The following is a 26,995-nucleotide window of genomic DNA, read 5'->3' on the forward strand; positions in this document are numbered from 1 at the left end:
ACCTGTTTTCTGCCTGCAGTATTTTAAACCATCAATAATATAAAGTGCTGTTTTATGTTGTGAAGCCATTGAAAGGAAAAATGTAAAGAAACCACACTTGATAGACTTTACTGCATCTTGGAAAAACATTTCTGGTTTTCATGTTGGCTTTTAAAGATCTAGTGTCCAAGGGACACGTAATAAGTGAACTAAGAAAGATTAAGCAAACTGCTTCTATACGTAGTAAATAAATGCCTTCAACATAAACTAGAAATAGTTTGTAATCAGTGGATTTTGTATTGAGCAAAACAAAAGCTGTACAACATGCTGATGCCACATTTATGTTCCAGTCTTGAACAAAGCTTTGGGGAGATTGCTAGAGTCTCCTTTACTCTTCAGCTGCCATTTGGATGAGATTGTCTTTGGTAAACCTGAAGAGATGCCAGCCCTCCTCAGCAGAAAGATCTATAGCTCCTCGGTGCTTGTAGTACTCTATAGATGGCTTGTTCCAAAAAGCTACAAGGAAATGCATACAGCTACAGTGGGTCTGAACTGCTACCCTGGTGAAAAGCAAACATACCACTTAGATTGTACTTACAATTTTTTAGATTGTAACCAATAAAACCAGTGAATTTAAAATCTGTGCAAATGTTTAATTTAAAAAAATACATCAAATGTTTGCAGTCCTGACAAATCGACTACTAACTGGAATATAATGCCCAATTTCATGTGCTCTGATATCATATAAGATGTTTTATTTATAAAAATACCGAAATAATTTATACCCAGAAATTCAACACTAAATGATACTAGTTTCAATTAAATATTAAATGTGAAATACAAGAAAGGAACATTAAAACATTGATAAAAAAATATAATGTTCAAAACAGATACTGAAATCAGAAAAACTATATAAATAGAAAGCAACAACATAATTCAACTTAACTCTCTGATGTAACCCTCTTCTGCATTGGTATTTTGGTATCAAAGGATGCCTAAGTTATTAACTTTTCAGATATCCTTACTGACCAGTTCTTTGGTGTCACTTAACAAATACTGGATAATTAATGCATGACTTCTTTTTTCTCACTATTAGTGCTTTTCTTTATACTTGGGTTGTGCCAAAGAGAGCTTTCCAGTCTATCCATTTCTCTTCCTCTCTGGTTTTCTATCACTTTGAATAAATAAGCATATAAATTCCCATACATTCCAAACACAGAACAAGGTTACCTAGATGCATGGTCACACATCTTTTATTTTTATACTCAAAAGATAATGTTAGAGAACTCCAGTTTAAGCACAATTCTTGTATGATTCTTATTAATCATATAAATGGACTAGATCCATGTCACCTATCTTATACCTTATATTATTTAAATATGTACTGACACTGAAATGGCACTTTCATAGATACTTCTGTAACCAAACTAAATATATGTGCCTCTATGTAAACCATTGTGATGGTGCATTACTAAACGACAGTATAGAAAAGGTTTTTAAATAAAAATAAATAAAAAACATAAACCAAAACAAGTTCCCACCCACGTCTTTTACCATCTTTTCAACACTATTCCTAACACTGTCTTCTATATCTGTCCCAAGCATAGTCACTGATATTAGGGTTGTAAGCATGGCTGCTCCCAGCTTTTTTGAAAGTCTGATGCAGTCAGCTACCACTCTGCTCACTGGCTTGTACTTTCCCTTCATTATCCTTCTACAATTTCATATGACTTAGTAAATATTCAAGCCCCTCTTTCATTTCTTCTACCTGTTAGCATCCACCTGCCTTTACCAATGCACTCTGTCTCGAGCATGTTTAAATTCTGTCATGGTTTTGGATGCCCTTAACTCTGCCAGTAGGCTATTCCAAGCATCTACCACTCTCTAAGTAAAGAAAGTTATTATCATGAAACTTCATTTCATGAGTCATTCTCCTTGAATTTCCTATTTATGGAAAATTTAACCTCCCATACTTTATTGAAGCTTGACAATTAATTGCTTCTATCATGTCACCCCCATCCCTTTTTTCCTTTGGCAAGTATATTTTGAGTATCTTAGCTTTTCTTTGTAATGATTGTGCTGCAATCCTAGTAAGAATTTTAGTAGCTCTTTCCTAATTGCTTCCTTCATCCCAATATCCTTGCAAAGTTTAGCCTTCATAACTGAACAAAATACTAAAGATGGGATCTTGCTGGTGCCTGAAACAAAGGACTCCATTTCATGCTGCTGATACCACTATTTACGCAATTGAATGGTACTGTTAGTTTTTCCAGTTGCTTTAATTCATTGACTGGCTACCTTGAGCCATCTGAGATCATTATTCCTAGTTCTTTTTTTTTATTGACAATTTCCAGTTCTTGACCTTCTGATATGTGACTAATGGATTTTTGTTCCACATTCATAATTCCACACCTTTTTCCCCACAGCTGTAAGGTTCCTGTAAGTTTATATGGTTTAATATATAAAGACAACATATCAAGGTGCACTTAGATTTCCTAGCTTAGGTCTGATAGCACCTAAGGCAACTGAGACTATTTCTGTATCTTTCTGTACATTTTTCTGATTGGCATCTCTTGGTGCTTGATGATCTGCTTTTCCAATAGTAGTACAGAATAGTCCACTTTATTTATTTATTTATTTATTTTTGGTTTTTATATACCGGAAGTTCCTGTATACAATACATATCACGCCGGGTCACATTTAAACATGGATAACTATCGCAGGGGAGGCGGTTTACATGGAACATATTGTGAATAATGAACGGGTACTAACATTTCAATTGGTACTAACATTTCAATTAGTAATGCCATGCTTGTATTTTAGTTCTTTTATCACTACATCTGGTTGCCTATTCTTGAGATAGTGTTTCCAAATGGTTTATTTTGCACATAGCATGACAGGAATGAACCTCAACCGTTAAGCCATGATATGTTGATTACCAGTCTCTAAAATTAAGGCTAATGCTCTTTTAAATATTGCATTGTGCCAAGAGAGTTCCCTTCTGGGGCTCACATGATGTATATATACTGACAGAAAAATCAAGGTGCACGTGGAAGTTCTTTTTAATCAGGCTAGAAGTGCCCAATACAATTGGAATTATTTCTGTAACCTTTTGCCACATTTTCTTGGTCTCTGATTGCAATTGTCAGTTCTTAATGATCTCTCTTCATAGTACAGCGTAGTCCATTGGTACTGACACTGCTGTTAATAATGTTGTTCCTCTACTTTTCTCCTTAAACAAAATGTCTGATTTTCTAGCATCAAGCTTTTTATTGGTTGGATTGGGAATGTTCCAAGTGATCACAACTTCTTCATTCTGTGCAGTTCTGTCATGGTCATGATCCCTGTGCTTTTCTGGTTCTGCTATGTTATAGTGTTTCCAGTTTTCAGTAGATGAGTCATACTACCTTACAGGCCGATGCAAAAAGATGTGTTCTGGCCAATGCATAGCTTTGCCCGCATTTGAACATTCATTGTGTGAGCGTAAACTTTACTGCTAATGCAGCAAGGGATTTTACGCTCACAAAATGGGCGTTCTAAAATGGGAGTACTACTAAGTGCCCTCACATGGAAATTCCATGCAAATGAGGGCATTAAGCATTACTCTCCAATGCAGAGACGTGTGTTATCCCAGCCAGGAGATTTTTAGTGCTGGAAACATAGCTCCAAGGTCAGAGATGCAGTTAAGTTTCCAATGCTACGGCGCTGGCACTTAAAACCATTTAAAAAAATGGAAAAAAGTCAAAAATACTTTGCGGATAAGTACTGACTTATCTGGGTAAGTGGCAATGAACCGCGCCAGGTAGAGCCACTTACCCAGACCCAATCCTCCTGTCAGGGACGCCCCCCTCCCCTTCGCAAGTGAAAATGTGCATTCGACCTGGTACCGAACACACATTATACAGGCAGCCCCACTTTTTTTTTTTTTAAACTCCCAATGTATTAACATAGTGTTAGTTGCTACACTGAGAGTTAAAAATAAATTAGCTAAGAGGTTAAAACTGTGCCGAAATCCAGTGCACAGTGTTTTACACCCAGATTGCTGAATCAGCCTGTTAGTGTCTTTCTGTATATAGGCCTTTTGACAATCAATACATTGTATCTGGCAAGTAGATGTGAAATCATTTCCAGCTCTGTGCTACAGAACCTGCATTTGTCTGTTTTTGCCTTATTTCTCAATGCTGGCTGTAAACCATTTTGTATGTAGTCCTTACTATCTTGTGTTGCCAATAATCAATCTCATCTAATAAGGTGAAGTTTAAAAGTCCTATGCACACCAAAGCTGGGATATATGCACAGAAGTCGGGCTGGGCGCACGCCACACAGATTATAAAAAGGTGTGAGTACACAGGTTATCTTCACCTACGTGCACACATTTTTTTTTCTCAAAAGGGGTGGTGGGGGATTGGTCTGAGTGGGGCATGGGCGTTCCTAGATTTGTCAACTAAATCTGCGCGTGAGTATTTATGTGGACAAGCGTGCGCCAGAGTCCCCATCCCGTAACTTTACTTCTGCTATGGATGGCCTGTAAGTCCTGAAATAAAAACTAAAGAGGTTAGCGGGGGTTTTAAGAGTTGGGGGCTAACAGGATAAAAGGCAGGCTAGTAAACTAGGGAGGTTTAGAAGTCCTAACCTTTACTTGGGTGAACTGGGAATGAACTCAAGAAACTGGTAATTGCAATCGGTGCACGTCTACTAAAAATCCCCCCTCTTGCGCGGTAGAGGTGGCATTTGTTTCACACAAGCACAGTGGCCGTAGCTAGACAATTTGGCGCCCAGGGCAAGAGACTTCTTCGGCGCCCCCTCCCTCCATCAATGATTTGCATCTTGCGTAAAAATTGAACGGTAACATTGATTCGCTCTGGTCCGCCTTCTAGTATGTGATCCTGAATTTAGGGAACCGATCCGCTCTCCTTTTTATATTCTTTGTAAAACTGGCAGACCGGAGTGCGATGGATCCCTGGTTTTGGGTCGGCTGAGGCTTAAGTAACAGAAAACCGATTTTTCTACTGACCACCCTGCAACCTGAAATAGGGTCAGGGCTGCTCCTACCCCTCGTTTTCCTAAGTTTCATGCTTGCTAAGTGGAACATGGATTGGGGCGTGGGCTAGAGCACAGGCGCCCCTAGTAATTGAATTACCATTACCAGGGACGGATTGAGGGAAAATAGTGGCCCGGGGGATTTTTCTCCATACTGGCCCATGGGTATCCAATTACATATACAATATAATTTACATATAATTTACATATATATGTACACACCCCTATATTCAGCATGGTCCTCCCGTATCAACATAGTACTATTGCCAAAACTCAAAGAATAACAACCCCACATATGAAAAAGAATACCACAATTATTACACCAGAATCTAAAATATCAATACACCTCCTATCAGGAAAACAGAACAGGCCAGCTACTACAGATCCTACAGAGAAAACCACTTGCTAAAAGAATGCTTCATCTCAGTCTTTCCATGCAGAACACAAACTCTCACCAAAAAAACGAATAAAGCCACATAAAGTCTAAATAGAAATGTGCAGACAAAACTAAAACTGTAAACATATCATGCCAGACTCTATACAGTGCAACAATGAAAAACAAAAATGTCACCATTCCTCATGAAACAATCAATAAATCAAGATATATAAATCATGAATCATAATTATAAAATCATACTAATAAAATAATTTCAAAACAGCTAATGAATAGAATATCCAATAATTAAAGACTCAAGGAAATTTTGATGAACCTTTACCAAACACCAATAAAATATTTCAAACAGCCAGACACATCACATACTACCCAATAATTAAAATGGTAATCAAGAAAAATGACTTAAAAAGGCCACCTTTACTTACCTCTCCAGCAGTTTCTCCTACTCCTTTCCCTTGCAGGCAACGCCAGAAGCAGCAGTAGCTGCTGAAGCTGTCCTCATGGTCCTCTTCCTTAGGGACCACAACCAATTCTCTCTCTCTCTCTCACACACACACCAGTCATACCCTCAAGACCAGTTTCTGTCTCTCACACACCAATCATCTCCCCAACCAGTCTCTCTCTCTCACACACACACACACACACACAACCAGTCATCTCCCTGATCAGTCTCACACATACACATGTCACCTCTCTGGCCAGTCTCTCTCAATCACACAATGTTCTCGCTCTCTCTTACTTACACAAAGGCTTTCAATCACACACATGCTCTCTCTATTTCACTTACACACAAGCTCTCAATTACACACATGTTCTATCTCACAGCCACAGGCCAGCCAAAAACATGCTCCATCTCTCTTGCACACACACACAGAAGCACCCTCCCCTGTCTCACACACATTACACTCACAGAAGCACCTTGCTTTCAGACTTGCAGCATTTTTCACTTTTACTAAAGTGAAAGTGATGATCCCCAACCATTAAATAAGAAAACCACATTCCTATCAGAAGGCGAAATGAACACCCTTCCTTCAGGTTCTGTCCTCCCACGGGACAGCCACCCACACAGTACCAAGCTTCTCTTGTTTTACGCTTCCAGGCAATAAGCAAGTGTCTTTCTTCAAACTATCAGTCATATGATTATTCATGTGGGAGATATGGAACCGAAAGACATCCTTAGTCAACTTCCCTTTTAAATGGGAAGATTCCAGTCTTAGTCATTTAAAAATATACATTTTCTAAAGGCTTAAAAAAAATAGCAAAACCATTTCAGATTGGTTGTTTAATCAAGCATTCTCCTAATCCCAATAACTATTCGGAACTTTTCAACAATCGACCTCAGGCCCGACACAGTCAATTCCGAAAATATATTCTCCTATTTTATATTGTATTTAAATTGTACTCTCCTTGCTCCGTTGAAATTATTTATTGCTTTCATTAAGTTATTTTATTTATTTCCAAGTTCAATCTTCCCTGTTCTCTGTAAGACATTATTCTATATACTGGTCAATTTTATTGTTATAATGTAAACCGAATTGATTAGTAACTTTTGTTACTAGAACTTCGGTATATAAAACTGTTTAAATAAATAATATAACTATTCTAGTCTTCATGCTTAAATTATGCTAAAAAAAAAACAAAACCTGGCATCAGTATCTTAAATTTGTGATTTTGCTGAGATGAACATTTTAAATAGTTTAATTTTTTTTGCTTTAGTATTTGTCTCTACCCACTTTGCTAAATTTTATTTTCTAGAAGAGGGATGCTTAACATCAGTAATTTAATCTTTCATCCAACTTTTCAAAAGTTTGCACTACCAGCACAAATTTTTTTTTTAAACTGGCAGATTCCTCTCTCACATACATACCATATATACACATACAGAAGCACCATTCCTTTCTCATACACACACACCGCTCCTTTCTCACATACACACAGAAGCACCCTTCCGATCCAAGGGTTGAACAGCTGGTCTCCGGCGGCGGTTAGCAGACCGGTGTTCACTTCTTCGGGCCCCCGCCGGCCTCGATTTTAATGTCATCGGCCCCCCGCCGGCCTCGATTTTAATGTCTTCGCCCTCTTGGTCTCCAGCGGGGGCCGAAGACATTAAAATCGAGGCCGGCGGGGGCCGAAGAAAAGAAGATGGGGGCCGCCCCAGTCGGCCCCCGCTTGAGGCTGGCTGGGAGGCACCCATCTTCTTTTCTTCGGCCTCCGCCACCCGCCGGCCTCGATTTTAATTTATTCGGCCCCCGCCGGCCTTTGGGGGCCGGCTGTCTCTGGCGGAGGCAGAAGAAATTAAATCAAAGCCGCGGAGGCCGAAGAAAAGAAGATGGGCGCCTCCCAGCCAGCCCCGCTTGAGGCTGGCTGGGAGGCGCCTATCTTTCTTTTCTTCGGCCGCCGCCGGCCCTCTCGATTTTAATTTCTCCAGCGGGGGCTGGCTGGGAGGTTCCCATCTTCATTTCTTCTTCATTTCTTCGGCCCGCGTGCCACTGGCTGATCTTCTTTTCTTCGGCCCCCGCCGGCCTCTATTTGTATTTCTTCGGCCCCTGCCGGCTTGGCAAAGGCGTTGAGGCTGGCTGAAGAAGAGCCTCGCGGTCGAGACCACGTGACCAGGTAGACCGGCCCACCGGGGATGCCCGATCCCCCAATAGGTCAATCCGCCCCTGACCATTACTATAAATCTCTCATAACAAAAAAAAAAAAAAAGACGCTCTGCCAGTATTCAACAACACTTACATCTGGCCTTAAAATACTAATTTCTTTTTTATTTAAATAGCTTTTTGGAGCCCCCTTAGACCCGGCGCCCGGGGCGGCCGCCCACACCCCTTGCTATGCCACTGCACAAGCATGCGTCTGTATAAAGTGTGTGCACATGTATGTGTATGCAGCCTGTTTTATACCATATATGCACTTTTGTTACAACATAGCTGCATCCATTAGCATGAGCCAGCATATGTGCATACATATGTGCCCGTGCGGCTATTTAAAGTTACCGTCATTTACTTTTAGGTAATTTCTCTCTAATCATTCCTGCAACAGGTTTGATCTACATGTGGTTGCGAAGTAAATACTTCCTTGTACATTAACACTTGATTGTCTTTGTTTGCTAATCCAACCTTTTTCATTTATTTTTATTTACATATAACCAAAAAATCATGTATATCAAGAAATATACATCAATGTAAATATACATCATGTAAATCAAGAAATATACATCAATGAAAAATTATACAAATTCACAGCTAACCAAGACCCCAAAGAGGATGGTTCAAAAGAGAGCCTAAGAGGGCAGCCATAGGTATATCAAAGAAAAAATCATGAAGAAATTTTTCATAAGAAAGTATATTACTGAGTATAATATAACAACCCATCGCCTTGCACAAGTACTTTCTAAAATTAAGCCTATTTCTTAAACCCCAAAAAAACTCCAAGCTGAGAGGTTCAAAGAAGATATATTTGATAAAAGCTAATACAACAATATATCAACAGGGAAAATCAATCAAATAAGTTCTGCCCAAAGCCAGCATTTCAGAGTGCATACCAGCAATTGTTTTCTACGACTTTGAGTTACCCCTGTCAAATCTGGAAAATCTGAATCTCAAACTTTTAAATAGTACAAGCCTATTCAAAAAATATATTCTCATAACAAAACTGTGATCTTGTGAAAAAACTAAAGTAACCAACAGAGTAACACGTTTAGGGGCAGATTTTAAAAAGGGTTACACGTGTAACTCTTTTGAAAGCCTCCTGCGTGCGCCGAGCCTATTTTGCATAGGCTCGGCGACGTGCGCAAGCCCCGGACACATGTATGTCCCAGGGCTTGAAAACGTGGGTGGGTAGGGGGCGGGGCCGGAGCCTCCAGACACAGCGGCCATTTGCTGCTGTGCCTGGGATCGCGGGCCAGCCGTCGCCAGCGCACTCAACCTACACTTGCCCAGAGGAAGGCGCAACTTAAAAATTTAAGGTAAGGGGGGGTTTAGGTAGGGCTGGGGGGCGGGTTAGGTAGGGGAAGGGAGGGGAAGGTGGGGGGAGCGGAAGGAAAGTTCCCTCCAAGGCCGCTCCAATTTCGGAGGAAGGCTGCGTGGCTCGGCACGCGCAAGGTGCACAATTTATTTATTTATTTAACACTTTTCTATACCGACCTTCATAGATAAAAACCATATCGGATCGGTTTACATTGAACAGGGTAAAAGAACTGTAGTGACAACTAACGTAAATCAACAAAAGGTGTGGAAGAGGCAAAGTTACAATCAACAGGGAGTAAGAACTTGGGGGCTTAATCAGCTGGAAAGATAGGATAGAGCAGGCAGCAATTATAAATATAAACCATTGATAAGATAGATCAGGCATAATGTGCTTAGGAGAGGTCAGGGTCTATCGTACAGGCAGAAATAAGGCCATCATTCAGGCATAGAGTAAGGGCAAACTAGTGAATGTCAGGGGGTTCGGAGAAGGCTTGACTGAAGAGCCATGTCTTGAGTTTTTTTCTAAATGTTAAGAGGCAGGGATCCAATCTGAGGTCTGCAGGGATGTTATTCCAGATATCTGGGCCTGCTATCAAGAAGGCTCGATCTTTAGTCGAGGTGAGGCGTGTGGCTTTAGTTGGGGGAAATTGCAGGGTTCCTTTGTGAATTTCTCTTGTTGGTCTATTGGAGGAATGTAGTTTGAAGGGGATTTCGAGATCGAGTTGAAGTTGGTGGTGGATGGATTTGTGTATTAACGTGATTGATTTGTGCAGGATTCTGAAATTCACTGGTAACCAGTGTAGGTTTCTGAGGATGGGTGAGATGTGGTCTCCACGATTGGTGTTGGTCAGTAATCTCGCTGCGGCGTTCTGTATCATCTGTAGTGGCTTGGTGGTAGATTTAGGGAGGCCTAGGAGGAGGGCGCTGCAGTAATCAATTTTGGCAAACAACAAAGGACTGGAGAACCGTCCTGAAGTCCTGGAAAAATAGGAGAGGTTTTGATTCGTTTTAGAACCTGGAGTCTGTAGAAGCAGTCTTTGGTTGTGGTATTGACCATTTTCTTCAGGTTTAGGCGATTGTCAAGAATTACCCCAAGGTCTCTTACATGTTGATGGGTGAAGTGTGTATTGTGGGTGACGGTGGGAGTATGTTATCTTGGTTTGAGGAGATGAGGAGGAGCTCTGTCTTCGAGGCATTGAGGACCAGGTTTAAGCTGTTGAGAAGGTTGGTAATGGATAGAAGGCAGTTGTTCCAGTGAGTGATAGCTTTTGAGATGGAATCTGTTATAGGGATCAGAATCTGCACGTCGTCTGCATAGAGGTAATGGATTAGATTGAGATCGGTTAGCAGTTGGCAGAGGGGGAGGAGGTAGATGTTGAACAGCGTAGGAGATAAGGAAGATCCTTGAGGTACACCAAGTGGGGATTTTGTCAGGGGTGATTCTTTATTATTGATTTTGACTTTGAAGGTTCTATTGCAGAGGAAGGACTTGAACCAATTGTGGGCTGAACCGGAGATACCAATGTCTGTTAGACGCTCCAGGAGGATGGAATGGTTGACGGTGTCAAATGCCGCCGAGATGTCAAGCAGGGCTAGTAAAAAGGAGTGGCCCTTGTCTAGTCCCATAATAATATGGTCTGTAAGTGATATGAGGAGAGTTTCCGTGTTGCGTGATTTTCGGAAGCCGTATTGCGATGGGTAAAGGATATTGTGGTCTTCTAGATATTCTGAAAGCTGGGTGTTTACCAATTTCTTCGTTAGTTTGGCTAAGAAGGGGAGATTGGAGATGGGTCGGAAATTGGATAATTTGTTGGGGTCTAGGTTGTGTTTCTTAAGGAGGGGTTTGAGGGAAGCGGTTTTAGTCTGTCTGGGTAAGTCCCTTGAGTTAGGAGGCAGTTTATGATACTTGTCAACGGCCCAGAAATCGTGTTTGGGATAAGTAGCAGGAGTTTTGAAGGAATATTGTCTGCTGGGTGGCTGGTTGGTTTCTGTCTTTTTAGAAGAGAGTCAATCTCCTTGGAGGAGATTGGTTCGAAAGTAGTCGAGCTTGGCTCTTGTGAGGGAGTGAGGATTCTTGCCTGACGTGAGAGGTGTAGTTGTAGAAGGGAGGAGGGCGAGCGTATTCGAGATCTTCTGTTGAAAGAATGATGCGAGCTCATTAGCCTTGGAAAGTGCTTGTTCATCTGGTATTGAAGGGGGGGCTGATTTAGTGATTTGTACTACATTTGAGAAAAGGGCCTGGGCATCATACTGAAGATGGTGGATTTTATTGGCGTAGTATTCCCTTTTTTTTTTCTTAGAATAGATGATCTGTAATGATGTAAAGTTCCTTTATATGCTAAGATGGTGGATGAATTAGGAGTTTTGCGCCATCTATTTTCCTTGTGCCTTAGGTCTTGTTTCATCTGTTTAAGTTCAGAGGTGAACCAGGGTTGATTTCTTTTTTTGTTGGATTAATTGTTTTGGAGACTACTGGGCACAGATTGTGCACGCCGACCCTAGATTTTATAACAAATCGCGCATAGTTTTTTAAAAATCTGGCCCTTAACTTTCTCTTGGGGGGGTGATCCTATTGCCTTCTTTTCAAGTAGGGAGATAAAAGCCTTACTGATAGATGGCAAACTTCCCCTAGGCACCTGCAAAGTCTCTTTAAGGTAAGTCTTAAAACGTTCCACAGGAGAGATAAATGGAATTATAGGAAAATTCAAAACATACAAATTTAAGCTCCTGGTCAACTTTTCCAAGTTCTCCAGTCTTCTGTGAACTACACTCTGATCTTGTACCAGGTGATATTATACAGATTTAACTTGCTCAAAGGAAGCCTCCATCTCCCAGTCTCTTTTCCAAAGAAACAATTTTAGATTACTGAGACTGTACAAGAATGAATGTCAAGGCAAATACAACAAAAGGACGAACGTATGCCGTGGAAAAATTTTTTTATTAATATAATTTGTTAAAACGACCGACTCTGACATATACGAATTCTGAGTGGCAAGTTGTTTCTTTTGAGAACTCCTATGCACCAAGGGACTTGAAAAAATTTAGAACTGAGATGGTACGGCTCCAGTCTTTTGTCTGAGAGCGACTGGCACAATAAGTCTGTGCAGCGGCAAAATTTACTCATTACACAGATTAAGGTCTCTCTGCGTTTATTGCTACATATAAGAACATTTATGTAGTTCTATATACAAAACAAAGAAAAACTGAGCCTCTGATGCAGCCAATTTGGCGAAACTCGGCCGGAGTCGGGCGTTTTAACAAATTATATTAATAAAAAAATGTTTCCACAACATAGTCATCCTTTTATTGTATTGCCTTGGCTACGTTGGACCGCCTTCCAGTTTGTTTTATTGGACCAAGAATAAATGTCTACAGTTAATAATGTCAGTGAAGAAATCACTTGTTCAAGAAAGACTAGTACATTCCAAATACCACGATCTTTGGGATTGAGAGATACCTCAGTGTCCTGCAGGTCAGATACTACTGCCCCCACAATGCAGGTATCCATCAACCTTTCACTCAGTAAAGCAAGAATGTGTTCTGCAATGGTAGTCTTGACACAACAGTGTTTTAGGGGGCTCCGAAGGCTTCCCCCTAACAAATCCTTTGCATTTGCCCATAACTTCTAGGCAAAATAAATAGAGCTAACCATTTGTGCATCTATTCAAGCCACCATCTTAAACCAAAACCGCTGTTCTGCTTCAATTCTTTCAAGTGCTTTTTCTCTTGTTTTTAAAATTTCATCACCTCTTTCCCCATGTGTTCTACTGGATTCTCCTTCCTTCTGTTCTTCAGTGTGCTTGTCCAAGTTAGAAAGATGGAGATTGTGGTCAGTCATATATTTTCACACTTCAGCACTTTTAGAGTATTTGGGTTTGTTGATGTTGTTAAGTAAGCTTGGAGGCCTATGATAGTAGCTCTTTATGTGTAATCTATTTGTATAAGAGCGATACTTCCTTCAACTTTGGAAATGTACAGTCTTGGCATGCACTGGTTCTTATAGATTAGCTGGTGGGAATGGAAGAGTTTTTTTGTTCTTACATCCAACTGGTTGAGGTACTTCTGAGGCCACTCTACGATTCCAACACTGTATGAGAGTGCAAATTGAATGTTGACTTGTATATTATTTCTTGCAGTTAAAGCACTTTTAAGTGTTAGATTGTTTCCTGTAGCACTCTTTTCTGATCTCATCTCTGTGTTTTATGCTGTTTTGTTGCATCATCATATACTCTTAAATTTTATATACATTCTCTGCTCAAATTCCTTTATATTATCTTAAAATCAGAAATATGCTTTCAGCATTTCTCTAATGAAAACCATATTAGCACATTTGTCCAAGTCAAATGCCATTCTTTTGTCATCTGAGAAGATTTTCATTACTCCAAGTTGTTGTGCTAAATGATAATCACAGGGGCTGTAAAACTTCAAATAATCTACAAACAGTAGATGCAATGTTATCTGTGGATTTTCTTAGCATTTAGTCAGATGAACCCAGAAGAAGTGGGTTTATGCTCCCCTACCAGCAGATGGAGACAGACCCAAACTGACATCACATTACATACACCTCTCTAGTGACACCAGCTTGCCAGTATTCTCTTCAAAAGCAATTGTGGACAGACTAGCAAAAAACTTGATTAAATACAGATAAGCATTTCAGTACTCAGCCAACAGACAACAAACACTGAGCTCAGACAAGAATGTACTAACACTGGTCTAGGGACTGGACTAACACCAGTAACCCTGTAACCACACAGAAGGACTATAATACAATCATTTGGCAGCCAAGGGAGGGAAGCTGGATTCATCTGACTGTGCTAAAGAAAAAGAAATTATCAGGTAAGTAGTAATTGGAATATCGCCCCGTATTTTCCTGAGACGTGGGAACTGGGACCACAGCCCTCAGACTGAGGAGCCTTGTAAACGTCTTTCCACTGCATGCTTCTTCTGCAGGGAATGGCAGGGAGACTCCATGAACACTGCAGAACTCCATCGCATATCCTTCTTGTATCGCTTCCAGGACCCACTGATCCAATATATCCTCCTATCCAGAGATGGGTTGGCAAACCTTCACTGCGAGGCTCGGGAGTTTCCACTATGCGAGCCTCGCAGTGAAGGACTTTCGGTAGGTCTCAGTCAAAAGACTGAGACCTACCGAAAGTCCAAGTCCTCTCAAAGATGGCTCCTCTATAGGGTCTAAAACACCTGGACACTCTAGCACGACCCCCTCATGGTAAAGGAGTGCTGCATCTGCTTTTTTTTTTTTATCAGTTTTTCAAATTACATAAATCAAGAACTTCTTGACATATTTCACATCATATGTTTGAACTGAAAACAATTGTTTAAATTAGACACATTTTTATAAAGAAAATAACTCCAAACCATAATTTCCAAAGTCCTCAATAAAGAAGGGGTATTACCATAAACATTTGAAGGTATTTAACTTCAACACTGTATTTTAAGAAATACTATACAAACCTAACCGAGGAGTTTCCTTTATACGTAGAGAACATATCCGTAGTACTCTAGGAGACTGTTATAACCAAACTTTCATCTTTAGTTCTGTCTGTAATAAATTTAGTCAATTGTGAAGGTTGATAGAAGCAGTACCTAACATTTTGAGCAAGAGGATACTACCCCGAGGAGCGGGGGAGTGCGGTACAGTCTCAGAGATAGGCAGGACGCTACCCCAAGGAGCGGGGAGCAGAACGTAGTAACAGTAGTATACAAGGCGCTGCCCCAAGGAGAGGGGGAGCGCGGCACAGTCCCAAGTTCACAACGCGCTACCCCGAGGAGCGGGGGGTGTGGCTTAGTTACAAGCGATGGCAAAGGCCCGTACAGCGGGGTACACCAGCACTAGGTCCCCACGAAGCAGAGTAGTGAGGCAGTGGCCCGCAAGGCGGGGTACACCTATGTTGGTGTCCACGAAGTAAAGTTGTATGGCAATGGTCCACAGACCGGGGTGCACCAAAGTAGAGTCTAACGGGAAGAGTAGTCCTGGAGGCAACCCCGAGGAGCGGGGAGATGGCAGACAGCGTGCGAGGCGCAGGGCCCTCTGAGGAACGGATAGTCAGAGACAGGAGTAGGGCCCTCAAGTAGCGGGTACCCAAGAGTGTCTCACGCCAAGAGGAGCAGGAACCAGCATCTGTAACGAGAACAGCAGGATTCAGCAAGGAGGAGACTTGTTGCCAAGTCGATTAGAGCCTGGCCCCAATGGTGCTTAAGAGTCCAAGGCTAGTGATGTCATCAAGGGAAGAAGCCCCTGAGGTTCCTGCTCTGGTGTCCTTAAGGAGAGCCATGGAGTGCACACGCCTAGGAAGGCTCGGGAGAGACATGGCGGTCGGCAGCGTCCTCGCCGCCCTGGGGAGTCCTGGAACGAAGCCATGAGTGTCTGAAGCGGCTAGCCACAGCCGCGAGTCTTCCCAAAGGAGAGAGGGCAGCCACACATGAAGTAAGTAATAGCAGTCGAAGCCGTCTGCGACTGACGGTCATAACAGTACCCTCTCTCTTAAGGCCCCCCCCCCCCCCAGGGGTTTGGGTTTTCTAGGATGTGTGGCATGAAACTGCCTGATTAGATCCTTGTCAAGGATGTTGGCCGCAGGCTCCCAGCTGTTTTCTTCAGGCCCAAAGCCCTCCCACGAGAGGAGATATTCCCACCTCTTTCCACGCTTTCTGACGTCCAAGACATCTTGCACCTGATAGGTAACGTCCGCCTCCGAAAACAGAGTTTGGGGCTCAGGTGGGTTTTTTGAAAAATCGGACAGTACCAGAGGTTTAAGAGGCGAGATATGGAAAGCATTATGGATTTTAAAAAATTCAGGCAGTCAAAAAATGTAGGTAACTGGGCCCAGCTGGCGAAGCATGGGAAAAGACCCAATGTATCTGGGGGCGAAGCAGGCCGATGGAAGTTTAAAATGAATAAAACGAGTGCTGAGCCACACTTTGTCTCCTGGGTTAAATTACGGAGCTTCTCGATGATGGGCATCGTAGAACCTTTCAGACCTTTGAGTGGCTTGCTGAAGGAGTTGTTTGGTGTGGTCCCAGAGTCGATGCAACTCCTGCGCGGTAGCCTGAGCCGCTGGGATGGCACTGACAGCATGAGTGGAAGAGGAGGCAGCAGCTGGCGTCTGTAGACCATCTGAAAGGGGTGATGACCCAGTGGATGTGGACTGGTGGGAATTTAGAGCAAACAGCCCACGGCCGAAGGTCGGACCAATCATTCTGCCAGGAATTTACATAGGCTCGAACGAACTGTTTCAAGGTCCTGTTGTTCTTTCAGTCTGACCATTGGCTTGGGGATGGTAAGCCGATGTGAGGTCCAATGCGATGTCAAACTTTTTTGCAGAGGGATTTCAAAAACCGGGCGGTGAATTGTTCTCCCCCGATCAGAGAGAATGTGTCTTGGGAGACCGTAGAGGCGGAATATGTGTCGGATGAACAGATTTGCTAGTTCCGAAGCCAAGGGAAGGCCAGGTAACGCCACAAATCGGTCCACGGTGACCCAAATTGTATTATTGCCACTTGAAGGAGGAAGGTTCACAATGAAATCTGTGGCTATGTGCGTCCACGGCTCACTGGACATGGGAAGAGGTTGCATGAGACCCCAAGGACGACCAGCCGGAGGCTTATGACGCGCGCATGTGGGGCAAGACTCAACATAAGCTTGTGTGTCCTTCTTCATGGTGGGCCACCAATAGAATTGTTGGAGAGTGGAAAGGGTTCTAAGACTGTCCCAGGTGTCCTGCTGTTAGGGAGTCGTGAGCCCAGCGGAGTATCTTCCATCAGAATTGTCGGGGAACTACCGTTTTCCCAGGCAACTCAGTGAACGTGGCAGAAAGGAGGACTTTAGAGGGATCAATGATGTGCCATGGAACGTCGGGTACATCTTCAGTGACAAAAGAGTGGGAGAGGGCATCGGCATGGCAGTTTTTATTGGCTGGACGGTATCATAACAGGTGTTGCGCACAGTGCAAATACTTGAGGTTCTTGTGGTCGGTATATACTGTAATCTGATGCTGTGCCCCCTCGAGCAGGATGCCACTCCTCAAAAGCCAGTTTAAATGCCAACAACTCCTTATCCCCGATTGCATAATTACGTTCACTGGAGAAAAGCGTTTTGAAAAAATGAGCAAGGGTGTAAGGTATGGGTGGCCGAATACTGGCTGAGTACTGCTCCTACGCCGACATCAGAGGCGTTGACCTCGACGATGAAGGATCGTCAGGGGTCTGGATGGCGTAGGCATGGCTCCTGAAGGAAGGTGGCCTTGAGGTCCTGGAAGGCGGTCATGGCCTCGGGCGACTACTGAGATGGATTGGAACCCTTGCGCGTCATGGCCGTGAGCGGGCATCCGCTTAGAATAGTGATGAATAAACGATCTGTAGTAAGTGGTGAAACCTCCACAAGGCCTTGAGGTCTGTAGGTTGAGGCCAATCGTGGATACTTTTGGATTTTTGATGATCCATTTGAAAGCCTTGGCTAGAGACCACATAGCCCAGGAAGGGAACAGACTCTTGTTCAAAAGAGCATGTCTCCAGCTTGGCATACAACTGGTTGTCTCACAAACGCTGAAGAACACTGCAGACGTCCTGGTGATGGCTCTGAAGATCTTAAGAAAAAACTGAGATGTCATCCAGGTAGACTGCAACACATTGGTAAAGCATGTCTCTGAAGACCTCATTCATCATATTCTGAAAAACTGCTGGAGAGTTACAGAGGCCAAACAGGTATTCAAAGTGACCATCACACGTGTTAAACGCGGGTTTCCATTCATCGCCCTGGCGGATTAGGACCAAGTTGTAGGCTCCTCTAAGATCTAATCTGGTGAAGATCTTAGCACCTTGAAGTCTGCCAAAGAGTTCTAAAATTAACGGTAGAGGGTAGCAATCTTTCAGAGTGATCTCGTTTAAGCCATGGCCGTCGATGCACGGCCGGAGAGAGCTGTCTTTCTTCCCCATGAAGAAAAAGCCCACTCCACGGGAGACTTGGAGGGCCGGATGAAACCCTTGGCTAGATTTCACGTATATATTCCAACATGGATTGCATTTCAATCAAGGGACAATGGGTAAATCCAACCCCGAGGAGGTTCTGTGTTTGGCAGCAAATTTATTGCACAGTCAAAAGAACAATGTGGGGGTAGGGTGTCCACAGCCTTTTTGGAGACGACATCCGCATATGAGGAATACTGTGACGGAAGGCCTGGAAGAGAAGCACAGGTGATACGACCTCCAAGCATTTGTCGTGGCAGGAGCTACCCCATTGAGATAATTGTAATGTGACCCAATCAAACTGCGGGGTATGCAGCTTTAACCACAGCAGTCCCAGGACCATGGGGTGTATAGCTTTTTTTTTTTAATTTTATTTTTTAATCATTTTAAACTTTACAGCAAGTCAACAAACTTACTTACAGAAAATGGAAATGCAATTATACATACATTAAACAAGGTAATTTCCAAATATTCATCCAAGAAATGAACACAAGTATAATTCAATTCCTCTTAAAGAAACTTGTGGAACAGGAGGCAGTAAATAGGAAGAACATAACACGAAACATTAATGCTAAATTGGCAATAACGTAGATTAAGACCTCTAATTTATTTGGATCCTTCTTTTGGCTTTACTCCGGGGGTAACAATTACCCTCCTAGCATTTAGGAAAGATTTTAATTGCTCAGGGTAGAAAAAAATATAACATTCTTTTAGAGCTTTTACGACACATTTGCACGGATACTTTAACACATAGGAAAAACCTAATGCAAGCACTTGTGGTCTCATTGCAATAAATTCATGTCTTCTTTCCTGAGTAACAGGAGCAAAATCTGGAAATGCACGTATCAGAGAACCTCTGAAGTGCATATCTACATTTCTAAAATATCTTTTCATAATCTCCGTTATATCTTTCTCAATTATGAAAGATACCATAGAGTGGCACATTCATAATATTCACTAGCAGAGTCCTCTAGAAACTGTGTCAAGTTCCCTTTGTTCGTATCCAGTTGTTGCAGTTCTCTATTCCTTGCGGTCACTGGCATATAGTATAATTTATTTACAGAGGGTAATTTTTCCTCCTGGAATTTCAAGACTTCTTTGAAATCTTCTTGAGGGTATGTAAGGGAGCTCTCCTACAATTTTTGGAAAGTTCAAAAATCTCAGGTTTAGATGACGAGAATAATTTTCTAAATGTTCCAGTCTTCTAGATACCATATTTAAATCCTTTATAATTTTAACATTACATTCTCTAGATTTTCCTATTTCAGCTCTACTGTTTCCAGTCTTGGCTTCAATTCCTGAATCTGAGTGTCTAAAACCTCCACCTTATGCTCAACACTTTCCAAATTATCTTGAAACTGCCCTATCGATTCCACCAATGCAGCCATAATGTCCCAAATCGCTTCCAAAGTTATTTTCTCTGGCCTGCCAGGCATCCAAAAACAGGGTTTATGAGTTGACTCGCCCGCCTTCGTTACTGGAGAAAATCCCGCCAGCGTACCTTCCTGTCCAGGGGCACCCATTGCTCCGTCGTTCCCTTCTGTTACTCTCTCCAGAGTCGGAGCAGTCGCCGGAGGTAGCAGATTCAGATGGTCAACACCTGAAAAATCCAGGCGTTCTGTGGATCGCAACGGAGATTCAGCGTCCTCCGCCCTCTGGTCTCCTCCTGCAGAAGTCGCACCAACCGCATCACGAATGTGCGACTCTGCGACCTGAGGGCTCGCGGGAAGTGGAGTCATTTCGGGTCTACACGGATCCGGGGGAGTAAGAGTGATTTCTCCAGGTGGAGCCGCCGCTTCCTCGGTGGACCCCGCAGCAGAGTTTTCTCCTCCCAATTCTCCAGTCTTACCGGGTACGTACGAGGTTATCAAACGCTGAGTGGCCATAACTTCCGAATCCGAGGGAAAGATTTGGAGTTTTCCCTTCCTTTTTGCGGGCATTGTAAGAAATTTTTGCAGAAATCAGGAGCTCAGCGCGTCCGTGCCTGGCTACGCCGCCATCTTGCCTCCCTTCCTCCAAAGTGTCGGGGTGTATAGCTTTATCCAGCACGAGAATTATATGGTCTCTACATACAGAGAGCCAGTACAGAGCTAGATACGGACCGTGGAGTGAGTAACCTCACCTGCTAGAGGTTCGCCATGAATAGAGGAGAGTAGTAAGGGCCCTGGGGAGCGGATGGTGGGGATTCAGAGATGTTCCACAAGTTGCCGCAGAATAAAATTCCCACCGGCCCCAGAGTCCACCAAAGCCAGTGTATGAAACTCTTGAGCGTCAAGTTTGATGGAAACTGGCAAGGTTAATGGAGGAAAGGGCGAAGTCAGGACTAGGAGCAGTCCTCCGGCAGAACCTAGGCCTGGGAGTTTCCCGGATAGACGGGGAATGAGGCTATGGCATGTCCGAGTTGGCCACAATACAAGCAGAGACATGATTGTTGGCGATGGCGTTTCTCTTTCGGAAAAAGCCTACTTGACCCATCTGCATAGGTTCTTCCACTTCTTTATTCTGAGCGATGTTGGGCTTAGGAGAGGGCATATGTCAAATTCATGGTGTGCTTGGAGCCATCCTTCTGGACACTGTAGCCTCTTGAGAATGTTCTCGAAGGCAGCAATCGATGCGACCGGCAAGGTCTATCAAGGAATCCAGGGATTCAGGAAGTTCCCAGGCCGCTAGTTTGTCCTTGATCCGCGGACTTAGGCCTTCGAGGAAGACAGCACGTAGGCAGTCCGAATTCCAGTGCAGTTCAGCGGGTCCTGAACTCAATGACGTATTCGGTCAAAGACCTGGAGCCTTGTTGGAGATATAGAAGGGAAGACCTGGATATGGTTTTCCGACCTGGATCATCAAAGACAGAGCGAATTAAGGTGATAAAGCCAGGCAGATCTCGAAGAACCAGGTCAGCTCGCCAAGGCCTTACCGTCCAGAGTGTGATGTAACTCGTCTTGGTGATCACATCTGGGAAATATGCTGGTTGTAGGCAAAAGTGCATATTACATTGATTCAGGAAACCCCTGCACATAAGAGGGTCTCCTGAAAAATGTGGGGGTACTGGCAAGGGTACAGTAGACCGGAGGATCAGTGTGTGTGTAGCAGGATTAGATTTGGCAGACGTCGAGGCGGAGTCCAACCGGGTACTCAGGTTATCTATGGCTGCTGACAGAGTTTGCAAGAATTTTTGTTGTTCAGAAATTCATTGCGCCAAGCCACGAATGGCCTGGAGAGCCGAGACCTCTGCCAGGTCCATGGATTTGGCAATCTGTTAGAATTCGTAGGTTATTGGGCCCTTGGCCTGAGGTGAGAGATGGTACCGCCCACGGGAAGAAGCCCCACTGAGCCTCACCGTTGGGAGACGAGGTCTGAGCAATAGGTGACACGCCCAGCGAGTACAGGAAGAACAGGAGGCTGGGGTGTGGATGGTTGCCAGAATAGGTCCCCTTAGTAGTGAAGTGCTGAACAGGCCCCGGGAAGCGGGGAATGCAGGCAGGGTATGGAAGAGTGCTTGCGAGGGCGACCCAAGTGGTTGAAGCCACAGAGAAAGTCAGCACAGGAGGTATGACATAGGCTTACCCAAGACATGGGAAGCCCAAGGGTTTCCTGGCAGTACAAGCGGACACTACCCCGAGGAGCAGGGGAGTGCGGTACAGTCTCAGAGATAGGCAGGATGCTACCCAGAGGAGTGGTGTACCCCGCGGAGCAGGGTACACCAGCGCTAGGTCTCCATGAAGCAGAGTAGTGAGGCAGTAGCCCGCAGGGCAGAGTACAACTACGTTGGTCTCCACAAAGTAGCGTCATATGCAGTGGTCCACAGAGCGGGGCACACCATGCTGAGTCTCCACGAAGCAGAGTAGAACGGCAATGGTCCGCAGAGCGAGGTACACCGAAGAGAGGGGGCAGGAACACGAAGTTAGAAATAGTGGTCGCAGCCATCTCACGGGTAGAGTAATTCCTGGAGCAATCCTGAGGAGCGAGGGAGATGGCAGACAGCGTCCGAGGCGCAGGGCCCTCCGAGGAGCGGATAGCCAGAGACAGGAGCAGGGCCCTCAAGGAGCGGGTACCCAAGAGTGTCTCACTCCCCAAGAGGAGCAGGAACCAGGAACCAGTGTCCGTAGTGAGAACAGCAGGATTCAGCAAGGAGGGGACTCGTTGCCAAGTCTATTAGAGCCAGGCCCTGATGGTGCTTAAGCCCAGGGCTAGTGATGTCATCAAGGGGAGACGCCCCTGAGGTTCCCGCCCTGGCATCCTTAAGGAGGCCATGGAGCATGCCCGTGCGCCTAGGAAGGATTAGATGATCAAGGAGTAAAAGGAGCACTTAGGCATGACAAAGCCATAGTAGAGAGACTAAATGAATTATTTGCTTCAGTATTCATGAGGAAAATGTAAGAGATATACCCATGCTAGAAACGATATTCAAAGGTAATGATTCAGAGGAACTGAAACAAATCTCAGTGAACCTGGAAGATGTACTAGGCAAATTGACAAATTAAAGAGTAGCAAATCACCTGGACCAGATAGTATACATCCCAGAGTGCTGAAAGAACTGAGAAATGAAAATGCAGACCTGCTATTGGAAAGTGTGAATAGAATCATCTATGGTACCTGAAGACTGTAGGGTTGCCAATGTAATGCCAATGATTAAAAAGGGATCAAGGAATTTATAGACCAATGAATCTGACGTCTAGAATGGTAGAAACAATCATAAAGAATAAAATTGCTGAACATATAAGCACAGTTTAATAGGACAAAGCCAACATGGATTTAGCCAAGGGAAGTTTTGCCTCACAAATTTGCTACATTTTTTTGACTGTGTAAATAAACATATGGCTAAAGGTGAGCCAGTTGATATATTGTATCTGGATTCCAGAAAGCATTTGACAAAGTCCTTCATGAAAGACTTCTTAGGAAATTAAATAGTCATGGGATAGGTGGCAGTGTCCTATTGTCGAATGCCAACTGGTTAAGAGAGTACAGCTAAATGGTAAATTTTCCCAATGGAAAAAGGTGAATAGTAGACTGCCCCAGGGATCTATTCTGGGACCAATGGTTTTTAATATATTTATAAATGACCTGGAAATGGGAACAACAAATGAGATGATCAAATTTACAGATGACACAAAATTGTTCAAAGTTCTTAAATCACAAGAGGACTGTGAGAAATTGCAAGAGTACACTGCAAAACTGGAGATTGGACATGCAAATGGAAATGAAATTTAATGTGGACAATGCAAACTGATGCACTTAGGGAAGAGTAACCTAAATTATACACACAATGCAAGGTTCCACAGTAGGATTCATCATTCAGGAAAAGCATCTAGGCATCATTGTTGATAATACGTTGAAATCTGCTCAGTGTGCAGAAGCAGCCAAGAAAGCAAATAGAATGCTAGGGATTATTAAAGGAAAGGAGAATAAAATGAAGAATATCATACTGTTAGGAACCCCAGCCACACTGGCCTGTGACCGGGTCCCCTCGCCTGCACCAGCGGACTCCTGGCTTAGCCGCTGCTGCTCCTGGCTGCCGACTCTGCTCGCGGCCTCCCGAACACCACTGACACCAGCTCCTCGTGGTCTCTTCTCTAGGCGCGCGCCGAGTCATGGGATTTAAAGGGCCAGCAGCAGGAAAGTTCCCTGCAGCCCGGCTGATAATGTCAGGCTAGGCGGGTATTTAAACCCAGCCTCTCTGCTCCCAATTCGCCTCAGCAACAGGTCCTGCTCTCCTGAGAGTGTGACTTGTCTGCGATCCTGATCCCTGCGTTCCTGACTCTGGCTTGCTTTGTTCCTGATCCCTGATTCTAGTGTTCCTGTTCCCTGCCTCCGGTTCCTGCCTTGCTCCTCATCCCTTGGATTGCTTTCTCGGTTCTGACTCCTTGCCTGGTACTTGATTCTGCTTGATCTCTGCCTGCCCTGACTCCGCTTGATCTCCACCTGCCCTGACTCCCTGCCTGGTACTTGACTCTGCTTGATCTCTGCCTGCCCTGACTCCTTGCCTGGTACTCGATTCTGCTTGATCACCGCCGGCCTCTACACCTGGACTCCTCCGACGCTGTCTCTATCCTCGCCTACTGATTCCATTCCTGGGAAGACCCGCACCTATGTCCTGCTGGCCCTGGTAACCAAGGGCTCAACCTGTGGGGAACGAGGGCTGGTATAGGTGGTCTTGTTGGGTCTTCGCTCCCAGAACTGCCGCCTGACGACGAGGATCTCCACAGGCCACCCCCTGGGGGTAGCAACAACCTCGTCTCGGCTCAAAGTTCCATTTTCCCAACATATAATGCCTCTGTATCACTCTATGGTGCAATCTTAGCTTGAGTATTATGTCACCACCTCTTAAAAAAGATAAAGCAGAATTAGAAAAGGTATAGAGAAGGATGAACAAAATTATAAAGGGGATGGAATGCTTCCCCTTGAGAAAGTCTAAGAGGTTAGGACCATTCAGCTTGGAGAAGAGACAGCTGAGAGGATATAATAGAGGTTTATAAAATAATGAGTGGAATGAATAAACATTAATCAGCTGTTTACTCTTTCAAAAAATACAACAACTAGGGGACACACAATGAAGTTACTAGTAATACATTTACAACTAATATGAGAAAATATTTTTTACTCAGCTCATAATGAAGCTCGAATTCCTTGCCAGAGAATATGCTGAAAGCTCCATATCCATTAAGGTGGAGTTGCAGATATCCACTGCCTTTTCTTGGGATAAGCAGCTTGGAATCTATCTACCCCTTGGGATCCTGCCAAGTGCTTGTGACCTGGATTGCTCTTTGTTGGAAACAGGATACTGGGCTTGATGGACCCTTGGTCTGACTCAGTATGGCAAGTCTTATGTTCTTATGTTTGAGTCAAAAACTGGATACTTCTAATTTGTGGCTGTTCTTATTCTGGTTTTCAGCTTTTTCTGTTACATCCAGCCTCTCCATAATTTTGATATTTGTCTTATTACATATTCTTCTGTATGCTGGGTAGCCATTCTGTTTCTCTACTGTGCTCTACAGGATCGTCATATAAATGTCTCCAGAAATTTTCTGTTTCAGATTTCTTTGGTCATTTTTTAACTGCACTTATGCTCTTCCCCAATGCCCTGTATAATTGCTTTGGGTTCAATCTAAACATTTATTTCATCTCTGTTTCTTTGTATCACCACAGGTTTTTGAATTTTAATGTTTTAATTTATTTGAGCACATGAACTGAAGATCTTCCTATTTTAGAGCATCATCCTTCATCTTGACGTTCTAGATCTTTCTTAGAATTTTTGATGTCATGGATCTTCTAAGATATTCGTCTACCATAACAATTCTGCATACAGTGATTTAATTTTTCCTCTGTATGTTGTTTCCAGGAAGGAGGCGGTTTTTTTTTCTTCTAGTCTTTGTTGTTAACATTTTCTAGATAATTTTTGCTGTTCAATATTGAATAGTTTTTAATTCTGTAATATCATTGATGGATTTTATTAATGCAGGTTATGGCCTTGTTACTGATCATACATTTATACCTATTCATCTTCATACAACCCAAAAGCTCAGCTACAAGTTCTTCCATCTCCTAGTCTTTTATTTGCCTTCCTGCTTGACACCTTTTCCTGACAACAAAACACTTCCAATCCACAAAAAGTGGGGGTAATTACAATAAACTCACTTCAACAGAACCCACACTGCAAACAAATTGATTACTTAACACTTAACCAATTTTTATCACTTTTTTGTATATTTTTAAGAATTTTTGGAACACTCAATAATTAATTTTCAAAAAAAAAAATTTCTTTAATCGCATTCATCACATTCATTTATTAATCTCCCTCAAACTTGAAAAATGTTTATATATAAAAATGTTTGTTTTAAGGAAAAAATGATGCTTCATAAATTTTCAGGGCACCATCCTGGTGTACCATGCTTGTTCTCTGTTTAATCATAAGCACCAAACTCTACCCTTTCACACACTGTAATCCAGCGTAATTTATATGTGAACCCACAGAACCAAAAACAACTGTTACACTGGTAGTCAATTCATATATATTAATTTCGCCAAATATATGTAGGCCCCTCACTCAAAGGGTCTGTCAAAATCATACAGACTCCTAATTAGGTATAGGGCCACCTTATATATAGGTGGCCCTATACCTAATTAGGAGTCTGTATGATTTTGACAGACCCTTTGAGTGAGGGGCCTACATATATTTGGCGAAATTAATATATATGAATTGACTACCAGTGTAACAGTTGTTTTTGGTTCTGTGGGTAATCATAAGCACCACCATCCACCCAATAGTCCTTTTATTATTAATTTAAAAAAAACATTTTTTAATGTCATTTAGCTTGAAATCCAAATCCTGAAGATGCCTGATGAAGATGAACTTCGAAACTGGGCCTTGTCGGGGATAGTTTTGCCAATGGGTACACTGGATCTTCAGGATTTGGATTTCAAGCTAAGTGACATTTTCTAACTATGCTCCATGTTTGATGTGGGCTTGGTGAACCGCATTTCTTTGTCATAGCGCTTTTCACACTTGCATGTGAGGATCATTCGTTTAACAAGCGCAAAAAGTATATATAAATTAAAACATTTTTTTTGAAAATTAATTATTGAGTGTTCCAAACTTTCTTAAAAATATACAAAAAAAAGTGATAAAAATTGACACCTT

The 26,995-nt window shown here is 43.1% G+C and overlaps 1 protein-coding gene across 1 annotated transcript in view; it reads right to left on the reverse strand.

Annotated features, from left to right (window-relative positions):
- Positions 1–253: 253 nt before the first annotated feature.
- LOC115093265 (diamine acetyltransferase 1-like) overlaps positions 254–26,995 on the reverse strand; it is a 106,911-nt gene continuing 80,169 nt past the window's right edge. The window contains exon 6 of the mRNA XM_029604930.1: positions 254–495. Within this exon, the coding sequence (XP_029460790.1) occupies positions 472–495 (24 nt within the window). The 3' untranslated portion in view covers positions 254–471. The remainder of the gene's footprint in view (positions 496–26,995) is intronic.

Source organism: Rhinatrema bivittatum, chromosome 6 (genome assembly GCF_901001135.1).
Source record: "Rhinatrema bivittatum chromosome 6, aRhiBiv1.1, whole genome shotgun sequence".
Lineage (NCBI taxonomy): Eukaryota > Metazoa > Chordata > Amphibia > Gymnophiona > Rhinatrematidae > Rhinatrema > Rhinatrema bivittatum.